Raw genomic sequence first — 20,438 nt, forward strand, 5'->3', positions numbered from 1 at the left:
CTCAATTAAATCTATTCAGGAGAGTGCCAGAGTTTGGGTCAGCTCTGGAAGCCTTTATATAGCACAAACTTCAGACCCAAGGAGAAGGAAAGTTAGAGAAATGAGACCATTAATTCTCCCCACTTCTCTCCTCCATCCTCAGCAAGCCTTGGCAGCTATAGTTCTCAATCCCCACTCTTCTCCTTCCAGGTTGAGCCTGTGCTTGTTAAAAGCCAAGGCAGGGCACTGAGTCACCTGAAAAAGCTGATGGGCAATTCTGGAAACTAACCTGGCCATCGTCTTTATCTCTAGGCCTAAAGACTTCAGACTAGATAAAGGAAAGCCAGCGAGGCAAAAAGATTTCAGACCTTAGTAAACTAGCAGTAACACATTTAGCATCTCACTCTGGTTTTGGCAGATAAGAATAAAATTATCAACATTGAACATGCAAGGGGAAATTATCTGTGAATACTGGTTATGTAGTAAAGTTTTGTAGTATAAGTGTTAGAAAAGTACAGGAAGCTTATAGGCTGCATTACTACTTAAATAAAAAATTTATGATTTTCCTTAAAAAATGAAGTTTTGAACAAAAAAGCAGGGTGAGCACATAGTACTATTTATTTATTTGCAGTGCTGGGGTCTGAACTCAGGGCTCATGCATGCTCAAGCATTTTTTTTTTTTTTCTGAAAAATATAAATAGGGCTTGGGATAGCTCAGCAGTAGCCCACTTGCCTAGGATGAGCGAGGCAGACCCTGGGTTTGATTTCCAGCACCAAAACAATGAAAGCAATGAAACAAAAAATTCTTCACTAACTGCAAATGGGTGAGTGCAGAAAATTACAATCAAATGTATGAGAAGACCCATGGAGGCCATCTGACCTATCTCCCTGCAGCTGGCCATAGACTACTTGACGACTCTGTGGTCCTTCTCTAGCGTCAGTAGTTAGTTTATTTGGTGGCACAAAACACTGCTAAGGCAGACCTACTGAATCTCATTTTGTTATATGTGTGCTTTATAAGACATTCCAAGAGAAAGCAAATTTCATATTGTCCTCCACTAAATTATTCCACTGAATATTTCTGCAATATTTCTCTCTAGAATAAGAATTGGTGAGTGTATACATTATACAACATATTATTCCTTTAGCATACTTCCAGAATAAGAGAGCATTCTAAATCTAACTGGAATATCTGTTAAAGAAGGGCTATTTATGAAAATTGATATTTAGCCTCAAATGAATAATTTCATATCCTTCATTATTGAAAAAATATTAGATTAGCAAGTAAATAATTTACTAGCAAAAAAGAGTGCAGTCTTAATTCTTGCTCTACGTTCTTTCGCCACCAGCCCAAGTCCAGAAGTCCTGGATTCATGAAATGGGAAATGAGTAGAGAATTGCACAATAAATCTTCAAAAAGGAAATATTACATTCTCAAGGGGAAATCTAGAAAAACCTCACTTACTTACAATTGTAAGTATGCTTAGAGCTAGATTACAGTATATAAACTGATACTTCAAAATTTTAAAATAACATTACTTTTAAACAAAACATATGACAATACTGAAACTACATGATAGATTTGGGAAGAAATTAAATTTTGAGATTAAGTTTTGAGATGTAATGAGTTAATTAGAGTGACATGTACCTAATTATTCATTGTTAGCACTTTATTGCTGCTAAAATTTATTTACTGCTGATAAAATTTAGCGTTTTAGACTTTGTTTGATTTACTTTCCGCAGTCCCAACCAACAATATACCTTATATGGGACCTTGAGCACAGTTTAATTTATCGTGGTGGTCTGCTGCAACTTAGATAACATACACTAAAAAAAAAAAAAAAGGCAGAAATTCTTTATTCTGAAGTCTCTTACAGAAAGGCAAGAATAATTCTAAGTTGGCCATAAGAGGCTGTTCCATTTTTATTAATTTAATTACTCATTCTTTCTTTTCTTTTTTTTTTTTTTTGTGATGGGGCCTTGCTAAGTTGCCCACACTGCTCTTGAACTCACTTTCTATCTTCCCTCCTTGGCCTCCCAAGCTGCTGGGATTACAGGCATGCATCACCACACCCAGCATAGTTACCCAAATTTGATTTGTATAATTAAAAGTATCTGCAATATTTAAATACTGTCCAAATTTGTTTTTTATTGATATAGTTGAACTTACAACATTGTCATAAAATACTCAACAGAGCCTTTGGATAAAGAGAGAGAAAGAATGCAAATTTAAATATATTAGCCAGGTTAAAGCATGCAAAAGATCCAATGATAAAGACAAATTAATAATATGATAATAGTATCACATTTACTCTCTATAGGTTCTTCATATTCAGTCACAAAAATGTTAGTATACATCACTTTGAAATTTGGTGACTGGACCTGATTTCTGATTTATATATAAGATATGATAAACCCTCTTTGCATTTATCAGGTTTACTAGCTGGGCTACATTTAGAGAAATTTGGTATAGGTATAAATTTATTCCTCATACTGCAGTAAATAATGATTGGAAATATATTCTAATTTGCTCTGTGAACTTAAAAACACTAATGAATTAACAACACAGGTCAATGCAGGACCAGAATTCCTTAAAATTCACATTTTTTTCCCCATGAAAAGCTTCAAATATAACTCTAATAAAAAAATAGAGTTCTCAAGGCAAACTTTCAGCATAATTTACAGAAGCAAGTTTAAATAGAAGAGTCAATCAAGCTAATTCTAAAAAATACACATAACTAGAAGTTATCTCCTTCTACTTTGATATTAAAATACAGTAGCCTCAGCAACAAGCTGAAATGCCATTAGGAGTCCCATAAGCACAAGGGACAACCCAGACAAAGAGACTGAAAATGTCTCTTTATTCACAAATTTTAACATGTATAGATTAAAATTAAAGGGAGAGAAGGGTTCATTTTAATTTTCTGTTTGTCATTATTACTCTCAGTGAGTATGAACTACTCCAGAGATTTCAGAAAGTAATTTCACAGCTAGTGTGGCCATTTACAGGATGATCACCCTGAATCTGAGGAAAGGAGGTGAAATTGCTCCCCAAAGTACTACTGCCCCTTTAATAAGTAGATGAGTCCATTGTGGAGAGAGTCAAGATGCTCCTGTCGTTGGTATAGAAAGGATCCGATGCACTCCATGATCTAAAGTAACAATAAGAGAAAAGTTTGGCTCACCAGGACCTATGTTTTAATTGAGAAAAAAAATTGACTGTAAAACTTAGGACCAAAATGCAATTTGAGTTTTAAAATAATCACTGATTCAATCATTTTTAAATGCTAAAGAGAAGTTCTTCAGACCAATATTGAATGACCAATCTATTTATATTATATAAAAACTAGGGAAAAATTATGCTCTATAAATCATATAAAAATATTAGCCAAAATTCAAATATTCATTAGCATTAAAACAATTTCTATAGGTAGTAAAGCGTGAGATGCTTTTTAAATCCTAATAACCCAGTAAAAATAAATGTTACTAAGAGTTATACACATTAAGTTTTACTGAAAAACAACTCTATTTTGACATTTCAGAAAAAAACAACATCCACACTTACCAAAAGCCTTGGAATGAAATTTGTATTTATTTGTCACATCTTTTCAGCTATAAATTCTACTCTAAAGATTGAAACCTAATTAGGTTGAATGCAGCAAATGGTTTACTCAAAAGATATCAAAGACACTTGCAGGTCACTAGCATTTTCACTTATCTAAGAAAAAAAATGATCCTTTATTGGTCTGGAAAAGTTAATTATTGTTGGAGTGATAAGGCCCTTGAGCAATTCAATATGTAATACTTTATTTGCAGCTGTAAACTTAAATTAGCTTGAGTTAACTTAAGGTAAAATAACTCAAGACCCAAAGTAGCCTGCTGTGCCTAAAATAGATTACCCTAACTCAAGGACATAGCAGGATAATCACATAAAGAGTGGCTTTTCTTAGGAGACTAAAAGCACTTAACAACAAATACATTTTATATAACTTTTGCCAGTTCCTGCTTTGCCTAAGCAGAGATATCAGAGGAAGAGACTATTATTGAAAACAGCCCCAATTCCTCTTTATCAAACATCTTCTGTTTGCTACAGACTCTCAGTTTGTATGTAGTTCAAGTTTGAGTCAAAGAGAGCACAGTCATAATGAAGTTTGGAATCTAGAAATTTTACAAAATTGGGCAAATAGGAAAACAAGCTTGGTTTCCAGAAAAGCCTGAACAACTTCTACCTTAATTTAAGGAAGAGACTTGTTCATTATTGTCTTTCTAGCATCTAGAACTGCATCTGGCACACATTAGGCACCGAGTATTTATAGGATACATTAATAAAAATGAGAATATAAAAGTTTCTTACAGAGTTAATTAAGTACTTATGATGGTGCGGGGGGAAGCATGCTTTTAACTATAACTTAACTGCCAGTACCCAATTATCTGCAGTCAAATGTGCAATTCCAAACTCAAATATTTTGTATTAGTCCTCCCTCTTTCCAACCATTGTTTACACAAGAAATCTTTTTAGGCAAGGTTTCCTTCATTTTTTATCTTTTCAAAGCACACATGTGTATTCATGTTAAATATAATTTCTGATAGAATATTTAACAGCTGAACTACATATAAACTATTACCTCCTTTCTATTTAAAAGATTGTTTTGATTAGGATAAAGTACCTGTAGTAAAATACATACAGAAAATCATTCATTGCTAAGACAGCTCTTTAGGCTACTACATGGCTTATCCTTTACAAAGCAGCATAATGCTCCCTTTCAAACTGAGCTTGTAATATGGCATATTCCTTTGACAACATTAATTAATAAAATGTAAGTAAAATTTTTGTGTATGAATGGTAAGAACTTTCAGCAGACAAATCTGTAATATAAAAGCACTGTTGTATTTTTTAAGTGATGGCCACTACTGTTATGTACAATCTTTCAATGGAACAAGTAGCCATGAAGTTTCTATATTTTGTAATGGAGTTCTCAGTCTTGCCTTAAATTACACATGAAATAGAAATAAAAAGACAGCCTGCTCCAAAATCAAAATGCCAAACATATTTCACAAATACAATTATATGTAGAAAACAAAAACAAGACTCTACATATCAAAATGACTATTAAAGTCTAAATATAATGTTGATGGACCTATGGCAATCTTCATATAGCCCTTTGAAAAGCACCAAGTAGCTCTGTGTTTTGTATGATTTTATCCCCTAAAAAACAAACAAACAAACAAACAAACAAAAAACCCCAAAATACAACCTGACAGATCTAAAAGGACTTTGTAGATTTTTCATTTTAGGTACAAGGAGAAAATGATAACAGTAACAAATAATATAACCTGAGATGTTGGACAACACTGAAAAGGGATTTACAGTGTGTCAAATATGATAGTAAAGATAAAGTTAAACATTTTTTAGGGAAGGAAGTCTCAGAAAAGAATATGATACAACTTCGAATGACTAGAAATTGAGATGGTAATAGCTACCTTTAAGAGAACTGCCAAAATAAATTAACCCTTGGAGACAGGGTCAAAAGGGGTAATAAAAAAAGGCTGTGCAAAGCATATTGGTGCATCATACAATTGATATTAGAGAAATGGATGGATGTAGAAAGTGAACAATTTTTTTTCTCATTTAAAATTAATTCTAGCTTTTAAAATCATTATCAAAGATATAAGAGGAATCTCTGTTGAAGTAGAAATTTCAAAAATTCTACTTAAGTTCTATTGTAGTATCTTAATCTAATTCCTGTCTTGGTTCTTTGCAGTAAAACTGTTACCAGGTAAAATAACAACACAAGATCCTTCTGGAACATCTTTTGGGAAACTCACCAGCCTAAGTGCATGACAGAGCTACTTTCTTATGGTGTACTTTATAATACTATTGCATAATATATAACAAAATCCCCAGTAAATTTAACTGCTCATGGTAAACTTTTATGTGGTATGAAATTACTACAAAATAATATCACAGCATTATTAAAGTATTTTGGATCACATATTATAATTAAGTCAGAATAAATGAGGGTTGAAACCATGGACATTATATTAACATAGAAATGCTATTTATCAGCCCAACTATACTATAAAGTCCTGGCCATATCCAAAGCCAAAGTGAGAACTAACAAGTTAACCAGTAAAAGTTACCTCAGTGTTAAAATACATGAATGATATTCTCATAATTTTTTAAAAACACAAAGCTAACTAAATATTAACAATTCTTTATTAGTAGGTAAGAGTAGTGTCCCTCCCAGCCTTTATTTCTTGCTCCTGGGCACTTCCCAAGCCAAAGCCATGGCAGAGATGGTGATAATATTCATATGGAACACTGTGGACAACGGGCATCAACATCTATCTGTGTCCACTGTAAGCCTTCACGCACACCATAGCACTGCTGTTCTGATTTTGGGAGTATGATATCATTCCCCTAAAGAACACCAAGTACAGAGAGAGCTATTTTTATTCCCTAGTATCCCCTCAATAATGATATATATCTTGGGTAAATGTATGAATGAATGAATCCACTTCAGTGTCAAATCAGTTTTAAATAGGATTTGCTAAAAAATGGCATTTTTTGATCCATAATATGATCCACAAAAGCAAGCTGTGATAAATCTAATTCAAAAAATAGATTTGGGAGGGGACAAAAATGCTAAGATTCTTCTGATCCATAATCTTATAAATTAGGCCTAAGACCTAACTTATGAACTTTTAAAAAAAACTCATATTTCTTTTATGTGGTGCTAGGGATCGAACCCAGTGTCTCACATGTGCTAAGCAGGCACTCTATCATACAGCCACAACCCTAACCCTGTAAACTTTTAATTAGACAATAAATATCAAATTAAAGAAACTTAAAAATCACAACTAATTCCATTACAGATGTAAGAAGTCGGGGGCAGAAATACAGCCTTCTGTGTTCAACCTTGATTGACTAGAAAACAGACATGAAGAATAGGAAAAGCAAAGACCTTTGACTTCACTGTATGTGGAGATTATTTTGTAAAGACAAATAGGAAAAAGCTCAGCAGGAAATCAAGCAGTAGTAGAGGTATTATTAAAAAAAGAAAGTTATACAAATCAAGAAAGAGTATCATATACACATTCGTATTTACCACATTTTAGAAAGAATATAAACAGAATTATTTTGTTCATTGGATGAAAAGTCTCTTCAAAGGTGCCTTCTCTTCCTTTGTGAGTGAAAGAACCCCACCCCAAAGCCACAAGTGAAATCTACCATCAAAGAGTGCTAATAAATAGTAGACTTCCTGCTTCAGTTGGTAAAACCAGCTGCTGATTTATTGGATATCTAGAGCTGCAGGTTCATCCTGTTCCAGTTTACAGGTACTCATCTGCAGCAAAGGCTACTTAGAGAAATGTCACACCTGCTGATGTGTGTTGGACTACATCTTCCTATGACTCGTTCCAGCATTCTTCTAACAGATGCGCACGCTGTTTCTCCTTCTGGGAAGCAGCACATGGAGTCCAAGCACTTGATACTTGAATTTGTTTCAGTAAGCTGGAGGAGTTGAAAAGAAAAAAAAAAATTAGTTATTTATAGATTTGGACTAATATAAAAGCACTAAAAAAAAAATCACAAGCACTTTAAAACCAAAAGCAATGTGTATAAGTATATATGTTTTCTACAATATGGAACTGTATACAAGGTTTTAATTTTATAGAGCATAATCATAAACAATATTTAAAAGCCTTGTGTCCTAATGACAAGTCTAGTAAAAAATTATATAAACATAACAAGCTAGACAGTATTTAAATCTGCAAGGATTTAGGAATTTAATAGCCTATTTTAATAATTTATTATTATCAATTCTCATTTATATCAATCACTCAGAAATTCAGCAAATTCTAATTTTTCTTGGAGTCTTTGCTTAGGTGAAATGCTCCTGCAATTACAATAAAAAAAAAAAAGTGTAGCAATCATGGAAACTGGAATGTGAATTATCTGGAAGACTGGGAAGTAACAACCAGACAGGAACCTATGCCCAATCTCCCATAAGAATAATAACAATAATAGGAGCAAACACTTGATACAGGGTGTACTATGTGCCAGATCTAAGCACTCTACATAAATCCACTCAATAATTATCTTTGAAAAAAATATCATTTACCTTAAATTGCTAACCAACTATGAAGTGCCATCCATCTCATTATCTGTTTAACAGTGAGTGGTCTAGTGGCACATGGGTTAAACTTCATTAAACAAATTAATAAATAATACTATTAAGATTTAAAGTTGAATTAAGTTCTCAAATATCCAAGATTTATATTGATTCAGGCAAAAACAGCCCAGCAAGATAATTAATTACATTATAATAACAATTTTAATTATGTTAGAATGAGAAAAAAAATATGGTATGACCACACAGCTTAATGAATCCCAACCCTGGTTTTGCTAGTCAGGAGTGCTCCTAATAAATTTCTCAAGGGTTGTCATTTTTAAATAATTAATTTTAATTCACTTTTCATTAATATGTAATATCCTGCATAACAGATCTTTTGAAGGCAAGGGAAGGAGAACAATAAAAAAACAAATTCAATAGAATGGACACTTCCACAAAGGTTGGGAATCACCATGTGTCATGTGGAGGCATGGCAACAAAGGACATTTGTGGAGACACAATGGACAGAGAGGTGAATGTGGTGGAACATAAATACCCTGGCCTTCTGAGTGTAAGCAATCAGTGAGGTCCCAATGAGATCCATGCTCCTGCCCAACATTGAGCAGTGTGAGACAGAACACTGCTCCTGTTTGGCAACTGCCTGGTTGCACCAATATCCTAGGATCTGCTAAACACTGAGAAAGAGCCCAATCTTACTTGTTTCATTTAGATACCCTTGGTTTAGAACTGTTGAGGGCACTGTCTCTTAAACTCTGTTTTTTGAGATGTTTCTAGATATTTCACAGAAGAAAAACAAAATCTATAGTCACTTAAATTTGGAAAACACTAATTCAATTAAATCCTAAACAGACTTTTTTTTTTTTTTTGTACTTTCTTTTTTTTTTTTTTTAATTTTTTATTGTTGGCTGTTCAAAACATTACATAATTCTTGATATATCATATTTCACACTTTGATTCAAGTGGGTTATGATCTCCCATTTTTACCCCAAATACAGATTGCAGAATCACATCAGTTACACATCCATTGATTTACATATTGCCATACTAGTGTCTGTTGTGTTCTGCTGCCTTTCCTATCCTCTACTATCCCCCCTCCCCTCCCCTCCCCTCGCCTCTTCTCTCTCTGCCCCCTCTACTGACATTCATTTGTCCCCCTTGTATTATTTTTCCCTTTCCCCTCACTTCCTCTTGTATCTACTTTTGTATAACTCTGAGGGTCTCCTTCCATTTCCATGCAATTTCCCTTCTCTTTCCCTTTCCCTCCCATCTCTCATCCCTATTTAATGTTAATCTTCTTCTCATGCTCTTCGACCCTACTCTGCTAAACAGACTTAAGTAAAAGATTGTCAGTAAGACAGGATTCAACACACAGCACGTGGAGTGCTGGTCTCCTCGGGGGAAGCTTCACATACTAGGATTCTCTTTTTTTTCACTAACCCCCACACTCTACCACCCTGTTTCACCAGGAAACAGTAATCAATACCAGGAGGAACATTAATATTCAGAGGAATGGTTTGGGAAATACTGGTTTAAGTAACAGGATTTCATCAGTTTCCCAGTTTTGTCACAAACTGGTCTCCAGTTTCCCCCAACCTCAAATTCACCCTCTGAAGGAACCTGACTCTAGTGCTCCCACTGGAGTCAAAGGATAAAACACAACACCTCAAGTGGCCTTAAGGCCCTTTCCAACCTGCCTCTAGGCTGCCTTTCCTGCTCTACTTCCTGAGTTCCTTTGTAGACTCCATACCAGCCAACCATGAAATGCACCCTGCCAGTGGGCGTGTTGCAGCTGTCATGAAGGAGGGTAGAATGCTGACCTTGCACCATAATCACCTCCACTTTTTATTTTTGGTACTGGGGATTGAACCCAGGGACACTCTACTCTGGGCTACATCCCCAACCTTTTTTACTTTATTTTGAAATAGGGTATCACCAAGTTTCCAAGGCTGGCTTCAAACTTGTAATCCTCCTGCCTCAGCTTCCGGAATTGCTGGGATTACAGTCATGCACCACTGTGCCAAGCAATCATTTCCAGTTAAGAGGAGGAAACAGAGGTCAAGAATTTGTTCATGGTCACATTCAAGTGGGGACTTGAGTTTTGGTTTCTTTGATTACAAAGTCCCAAATTATTTATCAAGCTACTATCCTGTTTCAACTATGTATGAGGCAAACTACTCAGAAAAGAGAGGGGAAGGCCCAGACCTAGATGCTGGTGGTACTAGTGGGAAGGCATGAAAGATCTGATGAAAATAATGGCATTGGAAATACATCCGGCAGGATGAGTGGGATTGCCATAGCTGGAGATGGGAAAGAAAGGGCATCTCAGGGTGATGAAAGAGAACAAATAACTGTGTGGGGGCAGAGTATCATGTGTATTCACCACAAGTTTAGCTTAGGTGTAAGGGAGTAGTTGTTACTACTGCCCCCATGCAAAACAACCAGTAGTGTGGCTCAAAGTGTGATCCCTGATTCTGTTCATCTGTAAATACTTTGTTGCTGGCTGATAAAGCAAGTGTTGCTGGTCTGGTGAGAGAAAGAGTTTTAAGATTTTTATGCCAATCTGACAGAGTTTAGACAATTTTATACAAATCTGACAGAACAACTTTATAACTGTTGAATCTAATAATAACTTAAAAATTGGGAGTAATTTTGTATATTTAAAAAATTTCATTTGCCTAATAATTCATTTTTACTGTTCTCATAAAAGCACTAGTTCATGATGGACAGGAAATTATAATCAAGAAAATAACAAACTGGTCCTTCAGCACATTTCAGCAGAGATACTGGGAATGACAAAGATCTTGTATGGTACTTCTTTTTTTAAAAAAAATGTTTTTTAAGTTGTAGATGGACACAATACCTTTATTTAATTTATTTATTTTTCTGTGGTGCTGAGGATTAAACCCAGTGCCTCAAACATGTGAGCGCTTTACTACTGATGTACAACCCCAGGCCCTTGTCTGGACTTCTTACTTTAACGACATGTGTTTTGCTCATAGCTGGTGCTCATCCAACTGATTGGGATTCACTGAAAAGGAGATCCAGAAGATCACTAGCATGAGAGTCCACATACATGCAGAATACTACTTACTCTGGATCTGACTGTAGGTATTAACCTTACTCTGCATTGATCATCTAAGGACAGGGATTAAATTATGAACAACCCCAGAGAGACAGAGATAGATAGAGATAGATGGGGGGTAGGGGGATAAATATCTTGAAATGTCAGAACTGTTATAAAAAATAATTTTTTTTCAGATTATCTTCTGAATTAAAATTATTTCCTTTTTTTCCCTCAAAGAGAAAAGAGCCCCAGCTGCTTAGAAAATGCTGAATGCTGGGTAACTGTTTCTGTAAAGATTTCTACAGAAAATACTGTACTATTCTCTAGCAGATTTTAAAGTTCCACTACTTTCTAACATACATAACCAGGAGCTCAGCCAGAGATGATGTAGCCACAGCTACCAGTACAACTTGGAATGAGGGTTGGCAGAAATGGAATGGAGTATTCAGTCTCATTTCATTCAAAGTAAGGAAAGGGTTTTTTTTTGGGGGGAGGAGGGGGCTATTTATAAACACAGAAAAGCAAAAAAAAACAAAACAACTAATGGTAGTGATTACCAGATAAGGTAATCAGTCATTACCAGATAAGGATCTGGTGGCACCAAGAAATAACTTGTTTTTTTTTTGGCACCAGGGATTAAACCCCAGGGGCCCTTAACCACTGAGGTATGTCCACAGCCCCCTTTTGTCTTTTATTTAGAGACAAGGTGTTGCTAAGTTGCTCAGTGCCTTACTAAGTTGCTGAGTCGGCTTTGAACTTGAGAGCCTCAGCCTCTCCAGCAGCTGGGATTACAGGCGTGTTCCATCATGCCTGGCACTAAGAAATAGTTTTTAATTTACCAGAAGATTTATTAGTGAGCCTCACTTTCTACTATACTTGCTTCCCAGTAACAACTATGTAATTTAGAGCTAGGAGGCTTGCCAAGCAAAACATCTTGGATATTCAACATGACTATGTATGGCCAATGAAAATGTTCATCTTTATAGAACTTGCCTTTTGAAATAAATTCTGGCTCATTGCTCTTATATTCATTATTTTCATATTGATATCTTCCTTAAATCTTATAAGATGTTAAAAAATTATCTTACACTTTTAGCATTTTTGATCACTTCTATGACATGATTTAAGTTTAGATAAGAATTGTCATGCTATTAACTCTATTACGTCTTTGTCTTTTAAAGTTGTATTATATACTGGATAATCAGTGTGAATGCCCTGTTGAGCTTTAAAAGAAGTTATCCGGAAACCGAGTGCGGTGGTGCACACTGTAATCTCAGTGGTTCAGATGGTTGAGGCAGGAGGATTGCGAGCTCAAAGCTAGCCTCAGCAACTTAGCAAGACCCTGAGCAACTCAGTGAGACTCTGTCTCTAAATATAAAATAGGGCTTGGGGGGACGTGTTTCAGTCATTAAGCACCCCTGGGTTCAATTCCTGGTACCAAAAAAAAAAAAAAAAGAGAGAGAGAACTTATCTGGAAAAAAGTTGTGTTTATAGAAATGTATTTATTTTTAATATGAAATCAATAATCATCAAATATTACTGACTTACAAATCTGGTTAAGAATCATTAATCAGGGCTGGGGTTGTGGCTCAGCGGCAGAGCGCTTGCCTAGAATGCGTGAGGCCCTGGGTTCGATCCTTAATACCACGTTAAAAAACAAAAACAAAATAAAGGTATTAAAAAAAAAAGAATCATTAATCATTTTAAAATCCTTAAAATAAATCAGTACTTCATCTCATTAACTGCAATGTAGACAGCTGTTAGTGCTGGCATTCAGATGGCTGGCATTTCATTTAAGGCCCCTTTTTCTAGAACATGTTCATTCCTCTAAACTCCCTTCCTCTTCCCTTCTCCTTCAGTAAAACAAATAACTCTGAAATATTGGAACTTTGAAAGACAGTTATAAATATAAGTAAAATACTTCCATACTGTCATTTAGGGCTTTTTAGAAAGGAGATGTCTGTGTGTATTGCCTAAATTGATGAAAATAAACAAACAGCAAGAATTATATTTAAAAGGTAAGCTTATTTTGATTATTTGGCTCACTCCTAGTTTCAAAGGGGACTAAAGTCCCCTTAATTTAATGATGTGCTTATTCAAATGGTTATATAAATGACGATATACAACTAGGAATTTATAGTTTAGGTAAGGGAAAGTATCAGTATCTGAAAAACACTAATCCTCCAACTTAATGGGGAGCATAAATTAATATCAGAGGGTATAAGGGAGAAAATTCACTAATTATTCTTGTAATAATAATAAGGCCCCTATTATTTAATGGGAGCATTCTAAGAACCTAATTCCCAGCTATCTTGTACATTTTAATGTACATCTTAAAGCAGAGTAGTACCAGATCCCAGTCTAATGAGATACCAACTTGAACTAGAACCCTTGGGGAACTACTATCATAGAGGACATTAATTTTATAATTCTAGCATAGTTAGGTACCCTAGTAGATTATCTGCTTGGAGCATAATACAAATAGTAGCCAAGCAAGATCTTTTTTTTTTTTTTTTTTTGGCCAAGCTAAGTTCTTTACATGAGCTTTCCCTGTAGCTCAATTGGGGTATATTGAGAAAATAAAAATCTTTCTATATTAAAGCACCATACAATCACATGAAGCATACCAAAGCAAAATAAAAATTCAGAGTTTTTAAGTTTCTAATAACTGAGAGGAATTTTCTACTTAGGACAATCCATTTAGGTCAATTCACTAAAGAAATCTAATAGGACAATCCATTTAGGTCAATTCACTAAAGAAATCTAATTTTAAAACATGTTTTATAGAATAATTAGGATTTTTCCCAATTATTATATGTGTTCTGTTATATAATATGGTCTGATACATAATAGTTGAAAAGTATATAATCTTTAAGTGACTTTGTTTTAAAGTTTTGCTTTATCATTTGATTATCCCACACAAGACAACAGCATCTTTTTGATCAGTAATTATAATAAAATGGCAATTAGTCCAAGTAAAAATGTAATTATTAGTGGTGGGCATTTTTATCCTTCATAATTACTACCAATCAAAACACTTTTGCATATCCTAATTAGGTCTAGAAGCAGTTAGGTCTTACTCCTTAAAAGGAGAGTAAACTAAACCCTTTTCAGTTCATATTTTTTATTACAAAGATATGACTTCAAAAATTTATGAAAAGAACTGAAAGTTTGTTAAATATATGCCAACAGAAAATCACTAAGTCTAAACACTTATCTGTTTGATTATTCAACTCAAGAGGTGGGTTTATATAAATGTCTACGTTAAAATGTATAAAATGTTATACAGCCACAACTTCAAAGGGGAAAATGATTTTGGAAGTCAGAAATACAGCATAACATATTTTCAAAATGAGAAGTGAAGGGCTGGGGTTATAGCTCAGTGGTGGAGCACTTGTCTCACATGTGTGAGGCACTGGGTTCAATCCTCAGTACCACATACAAATAAATAATAAAGGTACTGTGTCCATCTAGAACTAAAAATATTAAAAAAAAAAAGAAGTGAGAAGGAATGACTTCTTGAATATAAGACAAGAGGTGTTGAAAATACCTGAGGTGAAGTATGACTTTTCACTGTAACTCCAAAGAAAGATTAATAAGATACTCAGTGATAGACATAAAAAATGTGAAGACCACAAAAAAAGGAAAAGACTAAAACGACGTCATGAGAAACAGTGAAGGAATTAGAAAAGTAAACATGGAAACATCAGGTCAGTGCTCCATGGCATGGCCCAAGCATGAGAACTTAGCAGATGAGTCCCCAGGAAGGTCCAGCGCAGTACTACCTAGTGCACGCAACAACTGTCCTGCTGGCTGCAAACCTCAGCTAGCAGGTGCCTACTGTCCTCCCCTCTGTGCTGGCTTTCAGCAAATTCATATGCTGAGCTGACTGAACCCTTATCTTCTTCCATCTAGAAGGACAGAAAAGCAACAAGTCTCATATTACAGAATGATACTCTCACATTATACAGGTTTAGAATCAAAGCAATAAGTTGGGTCCACAGTGTGTAAGGCACAAATGAATCTTCATACAATAGCACATTTACTATCACAAGATAGGGTTAATAGGAGCTTCTTAAGGGTACACAACAAAGCACACAAAGCCATGATTTCCCAGTGCACAAAGCTCTTACTGAATATACAGCCTAGTAAAACTGTTTCCTTTAAAATAATTTTTTGTCTTCTATGAAACTCATTGCTACAAGGTTGGATTCTTATTGCAAAGGTATGTCCATTTTCTCACCTCTCATGCTTCCAACTTAGGAGACTTCTCTAAGTGGAATTCAGCAGAGAATAAGGCTCCTATAACCTTACAAATTTTGGACATGTGAACAAAGAGCTTGATTTGATTTACTTGTTAACATTAATCTTTAATCTGAAATATATTTTTAGTGAGGACCAACTAATTTCATGAATCTTAGTTCTTTTTATCTTATATTTGTATTACAGGCCTTCTAAAGAAGTTTAATTTAAAAATGTGCCATAGCCTTTTTTATTTTAACTTTTCTTAAATTATGAGAACATGTCCATAATGAATAAAAGACAAATTCTGCCTCATCTCCGTGTTCTTCCAGTCTTAGGACTACTGCCCAATAACTGTATCTATGAAAAATACTATAGTATATTTCTTACATAGAAAAAAAAAGGCAGCAGAATTCCTTGGTTCCAAGAGTATAGTAAGTTCACGTGAAGACAGTTTAGTTTTGCCTATAATACACAGAAACTCTTTAGTCAAAAGAGAAGTATAAATAGTATGTGTTAAAGGATTTCTCCCACCCCCATACCAAGGATTGAACCCAGGGGTTCACCCAGCCAGGGGATGGGATAGGGTTTCATTAAATTGCTTAGGGTCTTGCTGAGTTGATGAGGCTAGAGATTTGAACTTGCAATCCTCCTACCTCAGCCTCTTGCCTTAGCCTCCTGAGCCACCACACCTGGCTTGTTAAACAATCTTAAGAAGTACTATCCTGATTAAGATTTGAGAGCTCTTAAAGATATATGATATCTATACAATCTTGCTCTTCATCACCAGGATTAAATAGCTCAGCAACTATGGATCACACCTATGGAATACCATTCAAAACAGTTTAAAGGGGCTGGGGATGTGGCTCAAGCGGCAGCGCGCTCGCCTGGCATGCGTGCGGCCCGGGTTCGATCCTCAGCACCACATACAAACAAAGATGTTGTGTCTGCCGAGAACTAAAAAATAAATATTAAAAAAAAAAATTCTCTCTCTTAAAAAAAAAAACAGTTAAAAAAAAGGTTTATTCAAAGTTTATAGGGTGTATTTGCAGAGATGTTCACCATCAGCTATGAAGAAATGCCCACCTAGGAGCCACTCATAGCTCATATGAATTACTGTTACTTCTCCCTGGCCTTTGATTGAGCATATTTCTTCTTTATGTTTTCTTTGCTGCTAATATTAATTTAATAGAACAGAGTACATAAAATGATCATGTGATGGGTAAAGAACGTGGAGGCCCAGAAACAAGAACATAACTGGGAGTATGCTTGGTTAGGACCACTGGTAGTAGCGAAAAGTGCAGCATCAGCATTCAGGTGGGTTGCTGGCTAACCAGTGCTCTCTTTCTGTGGTTACATCACCTAACAGGGGATGGTCAACCTGCTCTCATTGTGATCTTTTGCAGAGAAATGTTAAACTTACTAATTTCTTACAGTATTAGAGAGCCTGGGATCTCTCTGATTTATAATATACTTCCTCATTCTTTTTAGGTCTAGTAATGCTCAAAAAGAGTCACTTGATTTAAGGCAAGATGATATGCGAAAATGTGATTTCATAACAATATGATTATTCGCAATGCAAAAGTTATCTTCATTGACCAGTGTGTTTTTTAAAATAATGAGCTCTCCTACTGCCTTAGAATTAAATAATTAGATGTTAAAAAATGTGACATATATAGCCACTGTTTCCTACTGATAAAGCTGTAATATACATACCTGGCTCAAAGAAAAACGAAAGCAAATCTTTACATTTGTTTTTTCTTGTTTTAAATATGAAATTTAGTTTAGCACTTAGAAACCCATTTGTATATTCCTCTATAATGATTATCTTTGAAAAAAATTCAAAGTACAATATTTTAAAAAAATCCTGAGTTAATAATAAAAAGGCCAAAGGTTTGATAAAACTTTAAGACAGCTCAAAACTATAAAGTCAGTATTACATAAAAAGGTTAAGTGGTACTTTGTCAAAACCATTCATTTGATCAAGTGAATTTGGAAAGATTAGAAACCTTGAGAAGAAAAAACAATATAAAAATATACATGATTAAGAATCTATAAGATATTGATAAGGCAAGAAACTGAAAAGTGCCAAAACTAAAGAAAAACTTTAGTTACATGACTTTTTTCTCTTCAAAACTTAAATGGCATTAAACTTAGTATGTTATTATGATATGCTGTTATCAAAAGTTCTAGGATTTAAATTTCCATGACAGAACTGATAATAAAGGTTTATATAAGACATAAAATATATTGTTCAATTTATAGATGCTCTGAATAGTAGCAAGGATATGAAATGCTTAGGCAGCCATTACAGTATACAAACACAAACACACATGTATTTACAACACAGATTAAGGCAAGATAAAAAATGGGCAAATCTCACTTCCAAGTAACTATAGCTTAAGTATTTTAAATTTTATGATGAATTTCTGTAGCTTTAATTACTCAACATGCAGGAACATTCTTAAATATGAACAATGTGACAAGCAGAAGCATTAAAATTGTGCTAGAAAAGATAGTTCAAGTGTAAAATATATAACAAGGTACAGATCTCTGTCCTGTTATGTTGAATTTTCATCTGAATTTTCTTCTCAAAGAAGAAATGGATATGATTTTTAGGCTTTAACATAATACTAATAAAGGTCAAATTAGTCAGAGACAGAGCTGTGCTAACAAAAAATACCCCACTCTTTATTCATGCCTCTGCCTATCTTTTGGATATGGTTTAATTGACCTTTAGCATGCAGAAGAGTTAATGAGGTTCTATTCCTCCTACTCTACCTAAGTTTGCTCAGCTGATTCCTTGCCCTCGATAAAGGCTGCAGTGCGATGAACTCATCACTTAAAGCCACTGTGTTGGAGTACATCTATAAGTGGACAGAAAAAGGATGGAACACACAACAAGTCAGTGAGCTCTATTCATCACCTATGAGACAGACACAGGACAAGGTTTGTAAATATTGAACATCTGTTCCCACAAGAGTAGGAAATGTACATGGTACACATATATGACTGACATTTGAACTGTGTTGACTTTGCCATCAAAAAAATTATTTTTTCACTTGTAACACCACATGGTTATTCTGCAGAAGAATAAAGCTCACAATAAATGCTGATAGTTCTTCTTTTAATATGACTTTTCTTGTTACTTTTAGTAAAACAATGAAGTAGTTGACAATTTTCTAACCATTTCTTCATTATTTGAAACCAGAAGTGATGGTAGAAGCTGAAAAAATGATTACTGCCTGTAGCCAAGAAATAATGTCACATATGGGATTTGAATGACCATATACTGTTTCAGTAAAAAATAAAACCAACCAACCAACCACCAACCAACCACCAAATGCCACCAGTGTGCTAGAAGATCCTTCAGTGGAAGTGGAGGTTTTTTTCTTGAAAGAGACTGCCTAGAACATCTGGGTAAGTCATTTGGAAATGAATTTAGTGAGCCAAAAAGGGAGAATATACTGGCTTTCACATACAGATTCAGTTATTGATTTGATGCTCATTCCCTTTAACTTATGTTAATAACCAAAATACACATAAGCACTTTTAACCTTTTTCTTGTGAAGGGCCTACCTTAAGGTACCAAATATTTCCTATGTAATCTTTTGGAAAGAGGCTATAGAAAAGGTAATAGATTCTAATATTATCACTTTCATATCAATTAAGAAATCTCTATGAAAAACACAACTAAAGTTTATAAATGCTCTGTCTACCACAGCATTTCAAAGGATAAATGTAGATAAATCTGATCAATTTAGTTTTATAAAGAATTACATTTTTAAGTGATATTATTCATACATTTTCATTAAATATAACTTCATATAGGCCAAGGGGGAAGAAAATTGTTCTAAAAATCTAGGAAAGTATCATAGACAATGTATTAAAAATAATACTCTTTTAACTATAAATGAAAAGTTTAGAAATAGTAAATTTACAAATCTGAAGTTTAAGCCAGGTACAGTGTTGCATGCCTGCAATCCCAGCAGCCCTGGAGGCTAAGGGAGTTTTGTGAGTTCAAAGCCAGCCTTAGCAATTTAGTGAGGCCCTAAGCAACTCAGTGAGACCCTGTCTTTAAATAAAATATTAAAAAGGGCTGGGGGAGGCTGGGACTGGGACTTAGCGGTATAGCGCTCACCTAGCACGTGGGAGGCGCTGGGTTCTAGCCTCAGCACCACATAAAAAATGAATAAATAAAATAAAGATATTGTGTCCAACTACAATTAAAAAATATTAAAAAAAAAAAAAAAAAAAAGGGAGTTGGGGACATGACTCAGTGGTTAAATACCCTGGGTTCAATCCCCACTACCAAAAAAAAAAAAGCAAAACAAACAAACAAAAAACCAAAAACAAACAAACAAAACACCCCAAAATCAAAACCCAAAAACCCAAGTTTAGAAATAGTAAGACAGATAAACAGACAAACCTGTCTGTAACGGATTTAAGTAATATATTGCAGAGTGGAAAAGTCTGTCCATATTGATATAAATATATGCACAGGCAGATAGTAATCAATTATGCTGATTTTTCAGTCCCATTTAGAGATCAATATTATAGATATATTCTCACTTCCTCATACTTAAAATGACAACTTTTTAAAAAATTTTGGACCAACAGGCACAGTGATGACAGATGCATATATTCATTCTTTCTTACAAAAATCACATGAGGTAATAATAACAATTATTATTTTACAATTTTTTTTTTTAGTTGTAGTTGGACACAATACCTTTATTTTACTTATTTTTACGTGGTGCTGAGGATGGAACCCAGTGCCTCACATGTGCTGGCCAAACACTCTACTGCTGAGCCACAACCCCAGCCCCTCATAAGGTAATAATTATTATTGTGATTTTTATAGAGAAGGAAATTGAGGCCTAAGAAAATGACTTAATCAAGGACATACAGCTATCTTATAAATGGCTGAAACAGCATTTGAATTCTAATCCAAATAAGATAGTATTTGTATTACACTACCAAAGTAAAAAAAAAAAAAAAAAAAAAAAAAAAAAAAA

The 20,438-nt window shown here is 34.5% G+C and overlaps 1 protein-coding gene across 1 annotated transcript in view; it reads right to left on the reverse strand.

Moving 5' to 3' along the window:
• Positions 1–599: 599 nt before the first annotated feature.
• The window catches only part of LOC107149448 (phospholipid-transporting ATPase IF-like), a 21,884-nt gene continuing 2,045 nt past the window's right edge, over positions 600–20,438 (reverse strand). The window contains exons 2-3 of the mRNA XM_015494223.2: positions 7,359–7,492; positions 600–3,131 (exon numbers count right to left, since the gene is read on the reverse strand). Coding sequence (XP_015349709.1) covers positions 3,050–3,131; positions 7,359–7,492 — 216 coding nt within the window. The 3' untranslated portion in view covers positions 600–3,049. The remainder of the gene's footprint in view (positions 3,132–7,358; positions 7,493–20,438) is intronic.

Source organism: Marmota marmota, unplaced genomic scaffold (genome assembly GCF_001458135.2).
Source record: "Marmota marmota marmota unplaced genomic scaffold, marMar, whole genome shotgun sequence".
In the NCBI taxonomy this organism is placed as follows: domain Eukaryota; kingdom Metazoa; phylum Chordata; class Mammalia; order Rodentia; family Sciuridae; genus Marmota; species Marmota marmota.